The sequence below is a fragment of the Balaenoptera ricei genome, chromosome 1, assembly GCF_028023285.1.
Source record: "Balaenoptera ricei isolate mBalRic1 chromosome 1, mBalRic1.hap2, whole genome shotgun sequence".
Lineage (NCBI taxonomy): Eukaryota > Metazoa > Chordata > Mammalia > Artiodactyla > Balaenopteridae > Balaenoptera > Balaenoptera ricei.
Window position 1 is genome coordinate 11,524,455 of NC_082639.1, and position 12,115 is coordinate 11,536,569.

General features: G+C 51.7%; 1 protein-coding gene across 3 annotated transcripts in view; it reads left to right on the forward strand.

Moving 5' to 3' along the window:
* KAZN (kazrin, periplakin interacting protein) overlaps positions 1-12,115 on the forward strand; it is a 463,767-nt gene that overhangs the window by 415,182 nt on the left and 36,470 nt on the right. For 2 of the 3 annotated variants that reach the window (XM_059913777.1, XM_059913787.1), the window contains 2 exons: positions 2,061-2,111; positions 3,586-6,140. In XM_059913777.1, coding sequence (XP_059769760.1) covers positions 2,061-2,111; positions 3,586-3,753 — 219 coding nt within the window. In that variant the 3' untranslated portion in view covers positions 3,754-6,140. Of the gene's footprint in view, positions 1-2,060; positions 2,112-3,585; positions 6,141-12,115 lie in introns of those variants that run through there. The other variant, XM_059913793.1, reaches the window with a different exon arrangement.

The following is a 12,115-nucleotide window of genomic DNA, read 5'->3' on the forward strand; positions in this document are numbered from 1 at the left end:
CAGATGCACAGGAAGCCTTTCTCAAAAACTCAGTCAATGTTTTATTAACCAGCGAGTTGGATAATAAACAAGAAATGAGGTGGATATAGTGCAAAAGAAAGACAAGATAACCATTACTTGCCAGTGGGATGATTATCTACCCGGAAAACCTCAAGAGAATAACCAGAAAAGCCATTAGACTAATAGAAGTACAGAACGGTACTGGTAGAATATCAATTGATAAAAATCAGTAACTATTCTATCCTAGTAATCCCAATGGAAGCATTTTTTTTTCAAATCTATAATAACAATGAAAAGCACTTAATAAAAATAGCTAAGACTAAATTTGAAATAAGTTGCCTCAGTGTGGTGACATGGACAACAGAGGCTGCTGGCCGGGGCCTCGCAAAGCCACATCAGGATGGGGAGGAGGTCACTTCAGGCCTGAATCCCGCTCGGGGCTGGGATTCTGTTTTAACTGGGGCTTTAAGGAAGCAATCTGTTCTTCTCTTGTTCCCAGGAGAGAACCCTGGTGACAAAGGCTGTCCTGACAGAACCAAGGCGAGGAAGGTGGGCCAGTAGAGGGGCCTCTGACGTTACTCTCTTGTTCTGAGGGACCACTGTTGAGTTATACCTACAGCCAGCAGTGTCCTTTGTTCTTAGTGTGGGCCAGATACCCCGTAGCATCTGAGAATACCTTCCCAAGGGCCATACTTTGTCTTCCCTCTTGAATTGCATCTGGCTCAGACCTAGCCTTTTGCCCAGCTTGGCCTTGGCACATACCTGAGGCTACAGGCAGCAGATCCGGCATATTTATTCCCAAGCTCACTTCACACAGGGCCCTGGTGCCAGGCAATGGGTGCTTTGATAAGCCAGTTGTCTACACATAGGCATTTCAGTTGGCTCTGACCTCATTCTCTTCCCCATAAATTTAGCAAAGATGGCCTTGTACAGGGCCAACCTACCTTAGCTGCCTGCCAAATAGGTTCTGTTTGCAAACCTTGAGATGGGACTAAAGACTAAACTACCATTTGTCCCATCCCCACCCTCCCTCAACCACCTTCATCCCCCATCTCAACAGATGTGCACACAGGTAAGCCAGGAAAAGCCTGAAAATAGCTCTGGGTAACCGTCTGTGCTCAGGCATTTGGCCTGGTACCAGCAGGAACAGCCTGACCTGGAGTAAGGACCTCCCCATCCTTTCATGCTCTAGTCACTTATTTAGAGCAGAGGTGGGGACTCAGCACAGAGAGGCTGGAGAAGATTGATGGACATTGGCTCAGGTGACACATGCTTTATTTCTTGCCTTTTGCCTGCAATTCTGGAAGTGACCACCAGGGGTATCCCTAGTAATGACTTTTGTGATCCCAGTGATGTATGGTACCCACCCCCAGGCAGGACAGACTGATTCTGGGATGTGGTGAGGGCTTTTGCACACTCACAGGAAGGAGCACTAGACCAGGGAGAACCAGACGGTCTTGAATTTGAGTTGTAGCTCTGCTTTTAATTAGCTCTATAATGTTGGACTGTCTGGAACCTCTCTGTGTACCTGTAAATCAGGCTAATGAGCCCTGTCTGGCCCTCCACAAAATAAGAGATTCATTGTGTTGTTTGTGGGGGAAATAAGAGGCTACATAGTCTCCCAAGTCTTCCTGTCCCAAAATTCTTTATTTTTGTTTTTTCTATAAAATTGTACTTCTTTATGAAAAGCACCAAGTATAACCAACTTCAGTTCTAACTCTATGGACCAATTGGGAGAGGAACTTAGAAGACTTTGAGTGACTGACTTGTTGGTCAGAGGGTGTTAGGGGTCAAGAAGCCAGAGCAGGCAGGAGAGCACCACAGGGCCTCTGGCCAGGACCCCTGGTCCTGGCAGCATCTTCATGAACCCCAGGTGTCGTCATTGAGCCATTTGGAAGTGTCTGCTTCAGGGGTGGAGGGTGGATTCCCCAGTACAGAGGCAGGGCGGTCCCTAGGGGATGGCTTCCTTCCACAGAAGACCCCATGCTCCACAGGCCACCTCTGCTCTCATGTGTTATGTGTCTTTGCTGTTTCATCTTCCTCTTCTCCTTTGGCTACAGGGCGACAGTCCCGGCCCGGTTCAGAAGAACCTGCACAACCCCATTGTACAGGTAGGTGTGCCTTCCCTGGCCACTCAGGCCCTCCCTCCACCCCACCTTGACCGTGACTTCACCCTTTTTCTCCTCGGCCCTCAGCACCACCACGTCCATACTTGGCCACCCAGGGCAGACAGGAGTTAAGCCACTACCTCAGTCACACATGGGTCGGTGCCCCAGCCAGGCTCAGCATCTGAGTCTGCCCTTCCATGTCGTCTTCTGGATCTGTGAACCTACTAAGTGCATCACGCATCCCGGGAGAGTGTCTTCTCCTGGCAGCCAAAGGCTAATGACGTGGGCCCTGGGCTCTTTGGGCCCCTTGCTGCAGGAAACTTTTTAAAATTCATTTTTAACCTTTCAATACTCTATCCTCAGAGTGAGAAGGGGGCTGTAGGGAGGAAAACAACATGAATTTGACGGTCAGATGGGGTCTCTGACATCAGCTTTCTAGTCCTGGGGTTCCCACATGCTGGTCTTCTGGACTGCTCGTCTGCATCAGGGTCCACCAGTGAAGATTTTTCTAATGCAGATTCCTGGGCCCTTCACCCCAGAGATTCTGATCCACCAGGTTGGGGGAGGGGGGGTGGCTGGAATTCAGGTAATTCTGACATGGTTTGGGGAACCATTAGTCTAGTCTAACCTCCACCTTTTTGACCGATACCACCACTCTGCATCTTTGTATAAACCATTTGACAGTTTGCAAAGCTCTCCTGCAGACACCACCCCAGTCCCGTAGTTACCCCGACAGGAGGACCTCCTCCACATCATCATCATCATTGTCTTTGTCGTTATTGTTAACAATCCCCCCATGTCACAGACGAGAAACCTGGGCTCAGAGAGGCTGGTGGCTCTCCACGTTTCCATGGGTAGTGACATAATTGGGATTCAAACCCAAACCCCTGCCTCCCCGCTCTGCCGAGGCCAGTCCTGCTTCTTGTCTAGGGCCTTAAGGTCTGGGGTCCTTGCTCTCGGCTGACATGAAGCTCAGGTTTCCTCCTTCCTGGTTTTCCCGGCTCTCCTAGGCCCCCTTTTCCAAGGGGGCTTTTTCCGCAGTGAACTTAATACACTTGCGATGCCCTCTCCAGATGGGCCCTATGGTCATACGTGGCAGCATGCGTGGACGCGATTCTGCAAGCCCTCCACGAGCACCGGAAGGCTGTAGGCAAACTGAATTTAAATGATGATAGTACAAACCCCTCCAGCAGCCGTTACGAATGCTGCTTATGTGCCAGGCGCTGTTCTAAGCGTTTTTACCCTCACTTTAGCAACATCCTCATGACAGTCTTGGATGCGTCCTAGTGTCCTCCCCGAGAGATTCTGTAACTGGCCCAAGTCCGCTCAGCGAGTGAGGGGCAGACCCTGGCATCCTTACCCACTGGTGCCCCGCACCAGCCACCCCCCGCCCCCCACCCCTCCCTGTCTTCTGCCCCAGCTCAGCTTGCCTTTGTTCTTCTCCCCTCTACCTCTGCCACTCGGCCTGACTCCTCAGTCACTAGAGGATCTTGAAGACCAAAAACGGAAAAAGAAGAAAGAGAAGATGGGATTCGGCTCCATCTCGCGTGTCTTCGCCAGAGGGAAGCAGCGGAAGTCCCTCGACCCCGGCCTCTTTGATGGTACCGCCCCTGATTATTACATAGAGGAGGACGCGGACTGGTGATACCCGCCTCCCTTCGTCTGCTGCCCGGCGGGCGTGTCTGTGCGTGTGGACGTGCGTGCGTGCGAGCGGGGAATGCGCGGCTGGGCGTGCGTGGCGGTGCGTGTGCGCGTGCGTGGGAGCTCTCGCGCACGTGGGCGGGGGGTGCGGCTGAGCCCCGCTCGCGTGGGCCCCTCCCCGGCGTCACCACCTCTGTAATTGATGTACATACTACAAACGTGTGTGAACCTGTCAACTCTGTTGTCCTCGGAGCGATACAGTTGTGTTGTTAATCTGGGTTTGTTTTTGTTTTTTTCAATGTTTTTTTTTTCGCTTTTTGGTTCGTTGGGGTTTTTGTTTTTGTTTTTGTTTTTTTTGGTCCCTTCCCCCCTTCCCTTTTTATGAAACTTGAAAACTTGAAGGACTGCTGTGTATTTGTAAATAACAAAACTATTGTGCACTCCGTGCTTGTAAATGTCCCTCGTCCGAACTGCTACTTCTGGAGCCCGTCTCCCCGAGGATGTAGTCTGTGTTTGATGTTCCCCCCATGGCACCCCGCCGCCCCCCCGTCCCCCCGGTGTGAACGTGTGGGACCAGACCCTGTTCTCGGGGTGCGCCCAAGTCACTTTAACCCCCAAACGCCATCGTCATCAGGGTAAGGTCCACTCTCCGCGAAGACTTGCGAGCCCAGCCCAGGGGCCCTGTCTTGTCTCGGTTTGTCAGAGGCCAAAGGGGCTCTTTCTAACGGCCTGCCAGTTTTTAAATTGCGTTGCCGTTTCTTTCTTTACGGGGAAAAGAAAAGAAAATTGTTCCATTTAATTTATTTGCACAAATGCAGAAGACTTATTCTATCTAAATTATTACGTAAATATTGGAATGTATATTTTTCCACGGGGGGCGGGCGGGAGGCGGGTTCTCTGTTGACTTGTCTGTTCTATGATCATGCTGCTGCCGAGCTGTGCAAGGTAGAGTTTAGGGTGGCCAGAACCCAGGGACCATTGGACTTCCAAGCTTGCTTTTTTCCGTTCTTTCTTCTTCTCTCCCCCATTCTCCCATCCCTGCATGGGAGTGCGCTCCGCCTTTCTTCCCGCCTGTAGCTCTCTCCAGGCCTTTCTATATATATATTTATTTATCTGAAATAACAGAGCACTGACCTCAGTGAACAGAGTGCCTGCTGTCATGGTCACCTTCTCTTGAGTCTGTCTTTTGAGAAAGGCTGCTGCGTACAGGGCGAGACAGCCGACCGCATGACCACAGGGTATGACCACAGGGACCCTCGGCCCGAGTGGGTTCCCCGAGGGTCCTGGAGCGGCACGCGTTCCTCGCTGCAGCTGTGTCTCTCTCATCCTTGGTTGATTCTGCATGTTGGCCGGGCAGGTGTCATGGGGGAGGCGCCCATCTCAAGGGGCGGCCTGTTGGGGGCACAGCGTCCAGCACCAGCACCTCTGCCCTCCCCATTCTGCTTGGTTCCTCCAGCCACATCTCACAGAGTCTCTCGGGATCCCTCGGGCCCTCCTCCAACTTGTCACAGCAGCCTGAGCCCGCTCACCCGAGGAGAGAAGGGCTGGCAGGAACATCTGCCTATTTGGAGAGCAGTGTTGGCCCCGGTGAGGCTTCACCAGCAAAGGAACCGTGAGCATTGTAAACACCGGGTGATGGAGAACACGTGAGCTTCTAAGCCAGGGCCTCCCGCAGTCTGAAACTAGCTTTCCCTTTTCTTTTAACCTGTGAATCCCCGCCTCTGCACCACCTTAAATACTAACAGCTCAATTCACACACCCTCTAAACAACAGTAGTTGTGCTTTCTGCTAGCAGTAACGTTTTCAGCTCTTACCAAGAAACAAGGAGAATTCTAAATGCTGGAGCATCTCTTATCAGAAGGGATAGGATATTTTGTCCAAAGTCTCTAAAACAAACAGAAAAGCCCCAGTCGGCTGCTCCCTTTCCTTCTGACCTGATGGGGGGTGTTGGAAAGGAGTAGGCAGGGTACCTAATAAGGATCTTTCTGGCCTTTGGCTGAGCCGTTTCACCCAGCCTGGCGGCGAGGGAGAGCGGCCGGAGCTGGCATCTTTCTCTGCAGAGAGATATTTTAGGAAATACTTTTCTCCCCCCATGAATTTTTTTCTTTTGGTTGATTTTTATTGTTTGCCCTTTATTTACAAGAAAATAAGATTGCAACCCCTCCTGGTAATGATTTAGTAGTTCATTTTCATTTCAGTTTTTGGAAATTAGGAGATAATTCTAAGAGTTACTAAGGATGATTTATTTAAGAGAACTACGTCAAATAGCGAATGAGTTATGGGTAACAGTAGATGAAAATAACCTTTCCAGTGGGAAAGGTTTCTCGAAGGCATGGATGCAAATATAAAATATTAAAAAAAAAACTAAATAAAGCTTATTTTAAAATATGATCGAATTCTATGTTATTTGATTGCTTCTATCTTACGCCGGGTGGGAGGCAAAGCCTGGCATGACCTGCTCCTTGGAATTCCAGGGCTGGGTCCTGAGGGGGTGATGGGAGGGGCCGAGGAAAGCTGGCTGGATTCTGGGCCCATCGAGGGGCTGAGGCCGGGGTGGCCTCCCAGAAACATCTCATCTTTGCCACCCTGGCTGTAATTTGGAGGAGCCGTCAGCATCCAGGGCAGCCCGTGGTCCTAATGCACCACCTCCGAGCCTGGCGCCCTGACCCTGCGTTCTCCAGCCCAGTGGCCCCAGTCAGCTTTCATCTGCTTCCTTCTCCCCCTTGGCGCTCCTTCCAAAGACCAAGAGCGGGACCCCATGAGTTTGGGGCATATTACTTCCTGCAGACCTCAGTGGGCCTCTGCATTGTCCCGACTTTCCCCGCCATCCCTGGGGACTGAGAGGAGTTTAAGAGAGAAATTAAAGGAGCCCCAGGGCTTCCCTAATGAAGCCAGAGTGGGCCAGGCTTTTCCAAGACCCGAGATTCACCAGATGCAAAGCCAGTCCTGCCCCCGTGAAACTCCACAGTGTGGCCTGAGAAGAGACCACATGGATACCCCAATCCATGATCACAGCCAGTGCCTTCAACCTCGGTCTCCCAACTTAACAACAAATCCTCTCCAGCAGTAAGACTGACAGAAGACTAGCCTTTTAACTCCCCTTGCATTTCTGCTAGAAGAGAGCTCAAAGCACCATAATGTATAGACCATGCCGAGAAGTTACAGAGCTCAGGACTGCAAGGAACTTAGGGGCATCTACCCCAGCAGCTCTCAACCTGGCCACACATTAAAATCACCTGCCGAGCTTTCTAGAAAAAATTACCAATGCCAGGTGCTACACCCCTGAATCAGAGTGTGGTTAAACCTTCTCTGGTGCAGCCAGGATTGAGAACCACTGGGCTGATGTGAGGAGGGCAAATGGCCCCAAACACACATGCCACAGCTTCCCTCACCCTGACCTCAAGCAGACATCACTAATCAATTAAAGAACCCTTCCTACCCAGCCCAAAGTGGCCTTTAATTTTTTCACTTTACAAAGCCTCAGACAGACACCGCCAATCAGTCAGAGTTGGCGTCCAAGGAAAAAAGCCTATTTGCCTTCACCAAACTAACCCAACCCACTACGCCTAACAGATGGGGGAAACTTTGTCCCAGAGAGGAGTGATTTGGCCAAGATCCTAGCTATCGCTCCTTCAATCCCGTGGCCTTCTCAAGGGCCAGGCCACACCTGATTCAAATCCGAATAGCTCTACTCAAAAGCCACACTACCTCCTTTGTTAATCTTCTCCAGACCTTGCCCCAAATGGTCCAACTTCAAGTGTCACTATTAGTCAGAAATTGGAGTAGGGCTGCCCCGGCTGCAGGGCCGGTGGACAGTTGCACAGGTTGTACACTGCATTACCCCTGTATGGACGGTGCCCTGAGCTGTGCAGTGCACAGCCTGCGTGGCTGTCCTTAGTGGCCCTCCTGCGTGCTCTCCTACCCGTGCTGGCAGGTTCTAACTGGCGTAACCTAACAGTAGTAATAACAATAATAACATCTAACATTTGTTGGGCACTTACTATGGGCCAGGGTCCATGCTGCGTGCTTGACATGTATTAACTCAGTTAATCCTCCAACAGCTCCATGATCGATGAAAAAACAGGCGAAGTAAATTGTCTGGGGTCAAGGAGCCAGGAAACAGTAGAACTGGGCTTCCAACCTAGTGAGTCTGTAGTGCCCTGAACCGCTCCTCCGTGTGGGCAGTGAGGGGCTGGGACCCAGCACGTGGGCACCTCCAGTGCCTCCGAGGGGCCTGCTCTGAGCTTCACCCCACCCCACCCTCACCCACCAGTAGCCTCTGGCACAGCCTAGCACTTCCTTGCTTTTGTGACCTAGTCTATCTCTGTTAGCCTTCTACCTCCAGCCCAGAAAACCCACTCCCAGAGAGGGACTGGCAGGGAGGGCAGAGCAGAAACGAGCTGTGGTCTGGCACAAGCTTTCCATCTTGGGCAGGGCACGTCTCCATCTGCCCTGCTACAGAACCCCTCGCCGTACAAGAGCTGCCACTTCCTGAGGTGTGGGGGGGGTCCCCTCAGGATGGCCCGGGGGTCCCAGGAGCTGCCCCACGCCCGTCCCCCAAGGTTATGGGGCTGCTGCTGTGTGTGTCACTCAACCTGGGCTCCCAGGGAATCCAGGTGTAGTGGGGCTGCATCAGATGGGGTCATCAGGCCTGTGACAATATGAGTTTGAAAGTATCTCGGAATTCTCTAGCGGTCCAGTGATTAGGACTCCGCGCTTCCATTGCCAGGGCCCCGGGTTCGACCCCTGGTCAGGGAACTAAGATCCCGCAAGCTGCCTGGCATGGCCAAAAAAAAGAAAAAAGAAAAAAAATTTTTAATTAAAAACTTTTAAAAATAAATAATGTCAAGTGGCCCTCTCATCAAAACCCTGCATTTCCTCCCAAACATCCTACCCCCAGCCCATCTGCTCTGAACAAATGACTCAAGTTTTTCCAACTCAAACCCCACCACGTGGGGCAGAACATGCCACACTCCCCTACCTCCCACCTGTTCCCGTTTTCCCGTGGAAAAAAAATGTACTAATAAAGAATCAAGCGGGAATACATATAATTAACTTTATCTTATAAAAGGATAGATTCATAAGTTTATATATAAAAGAATGCCCTATAAACTTAAAACTAATTTAGGGGTTTGACCTTGACTGTATGTTAGAAGTTGTTTAAATATCTAAGTCATAATGAAGTGTCACCATATAAGCAGATTGAGGGTATACATCCTGATGGCAGCTAGGGTAGGGAGAACGCATACCTGAACCACAACTGCATGCTCTCTTAAAGCCCAGTTACTGAAAAATATGCAAAGATGCAGCCCTGCGCTCTACATCCCCAACAAACTGAATCCGCAAGAAAATTATCCCAAGAGGATTGATCTTTAAGAAGCAAAAATAGTAGCAATTGAAAACCTTGACCTTTCCTTCCTGGAAATGGCAGGAGTCCTATTCCCTAGCACATCCCCAGGGGAGTCTTGTGACATTGTCAGGCCAGGTGCAGCAGCCATGCTTCTGAAGCAAAGTCCCTGGAAAACAATGGCTGACTGCTCGTTTGCATTTCTGAGTTTCAGGTTTTGGAATTGCTTTCTTAATAGGTTACCCGTAGCAGTTAATTGCACCCAAATAAGAGAATCTCAAATTGCATGCCTTGCTCCATCTGGAGGACCCTTGCAACCCACCAGTGGCGCCAGGCCAGGCCTGGGTAATCGTTCCAGCTCTGGCCCAGCATCTGATTTCAAGCAAGTCGTTTAACCTGTAAGCCTCAGTGTTCTCATCTATGAAGTGGGTGTAACAACCCTTTCCTCCCTGTGGGCTCAGAAATGCCAGCTGAAAGTGTTTTGGAGCCTGGAAAGCACTGGCCCCAAGGCTTGTGTTCTCCAGGATTTGAGTGGATTTAAGTTCAACCAGAGGTAGGAAAAAAGTGTGGAAACAGCTTGACATACATCTTGAGCCCAAAGGTGACTTGATCAAAACTTATCCCTGGGGCTGAAATCAGGGCATCCGGCTGCCTGAACCTGACATTCCTCCAGCTGTGTGCACAGCCCTTGGAGTTCAGATTCCCTTCTACTGCTGCCTTGTGAGAGAATTCTGACTTCTCTGCCTTGGAACAGGGAGGGTTTGACATGTTCACTCCTAGAATCCACCAGCTCTGAAAACATTCTGTCTTTCTTGAGTTCAAATAGAAACATACTCTGATGTGGCTAGCACAGAGAAATTTAGACCATGGGAAGCAATTAGGCTGCCCAAGGCTGGGTTCTTGAGGCAGAAGCCCCAAGGGTCCCCCCAGGGTGGCATGTCTATAAGGAGACGTGTGTCAGAGCCCAAGGCCAGCCTGGTCTGGCAGGGAGGAGTGCCTCGAGCCCTTTGCAGATACCCACTCATATAATCCTTCCAACAACCCTCCAAGATAAATACTGTTATTGTCCCCATTTTACAGATGAACAAACCAAGGCACCGAGAGGTGAAGTTCTTGCCCAAAGTCACACAGCTAGGAAGAGGCAGAACCCGGATTCAACTCCAGCAGTCTGGCTCCAGAGTTCATGTTCTCAGTAACTGTGCTATGTAGTCTCTGATCAGCCACTGGCCCCCAACTTCTCCCCCAGGGACAACTGACCAACAAGAGGCTTCAGAGAACTTGAGAAAGCCTCACTAGCCAAGTCCTGTACAGACTAGCTCTTTGGGGCTCAGTTTCTCCACCCAACAGAGGAAGAAATTGGAATAAGCAGCGGTTTGCAAACTGTGTTCCATGGGGGTTCCTCAGAGGTCCCTCAAGAGGTGGCCATAGCTGGTGAAAGAACGAGCAGGCAGGCCTCCAGCCCCACCTTCTGCCAGAAGCTCTGCTCTTATCTGTTACACACTGGACCTACATGCAAGAGTCCATTGGAAGGATTCCATGATAGAAAAAAAGTGAGCAGAGAGGAAGAGAATGAGAGCAGGTTTGAGAACCATACATAGATCAGTAGTTGTCAAGCCTTGAGTTTTAAGGATACAGATTCCCAGGCTCCACCCACACCTACTGCATTAGAAGGTCCAGGGTGAGGCCCTGGGATCTGTGACCAGCTCCTCATTGTGGACTCAGTTGCAGGAGGTCACATGGGGCAATGGCCGAGGGCAGCATCCTACCCATGGGTTTTAGCACAGACTTGCCATGAGGAAGCTTCTCCAGGGGGCCTTCATAAGGTAGGTGGAGGCCACCTTCCTGGGGCAGCTCCATGGTCCCCCAGTGAGGGAGGAACCACACCCAGGTAAGACCCCAGGCTGCCCCCAAAGCAGAGAGCCAAGGGGACTGGCAGATGTGAGTACCTGCTGCCTCCTGGGCAGCCTCAGAAGCCCCCAGCAGCACCCCTGTTAGAGTCACAGAGAGGGTCCCAGGTTCTCCTAGAGGCACACAGCCAGGAAGTGGTGGGGGCAGAGGTCAAACCTGGCTGAATTCCAAGTCCTGAGCCTGGCACCCACCGTCTCAGACGTTACCTGACCTGTGGCTGACAGAGGCTTCTGACAAGCATTGGGTGGACCTGCCGGCCTTGGCCTGGGGCCAGTGGTGCCCCTGGACCCGGATGATGAGCCCTAAACTGGGAGCAAGGCAGCTCAAGCCGTGTTCTGTGGAGCGGTCTGGGGTGGAGCTGCTACCAAGGGGCCTGGCAGGGCTCTGCCCAGACCCTGCCCTCAGGTTCCGGAGGAGGCCTGGCCTTCTCCACTCAGGAAGGCCCACCCGCCCCCAGCCCAGCGCAGTCAGGAGCCCTGAGCCCGGCTCTGGACTCCCAGTTTCCAGCTTGGCCAAGGACTCGCTGTGTGATCATGGGCAAGTCAGTCTCCCTCTCTGGGCCTCAGGTCCCCTCTAAAACAGGCCAGGGCAGTAGTTATCCACTTGTGGCCTGTGGAGTCCTATGATTCCCAGTGTCCTGGGCCACCTCCCCAACCACACTCACTGCCCTTCAGCCCAAAGCTCCAGCTTATGTATCTCATAGATACAATTTCATTTGGACAAAAGTTCTGCAACATGAAGGCCGTGGGAAATCCACAGGTTAGGTCGCATCTAAGCTCCCTCCAGGGCCCTCCAGGACAACAGGAGGCACAGGCTGCCTCAGGCCTCCTCCTGCCCCAGCCTTGTGGAAAAGTCACTCCCTGAGGGCACCCCCGGACTTCCCTGCTCACCCCTCCTCCCCATCAGAGAGAGGTGGTACAGGCCCCTTCCCTCCTCAACCCTGGCAGAGCTGGAAAGTGGGGGCCACTCACGGGCCCCCCAACTTCTGAAAGCCTGCAAGTCGAGGGCCAGAGGTCCTCCCAAGAGGCCATGCACAGCCCCTGGATGAACCACAGTGAGACTACGTTGAACAATGCCACTCCCAGTTCACGGCCCTTTACACTTTACAAAG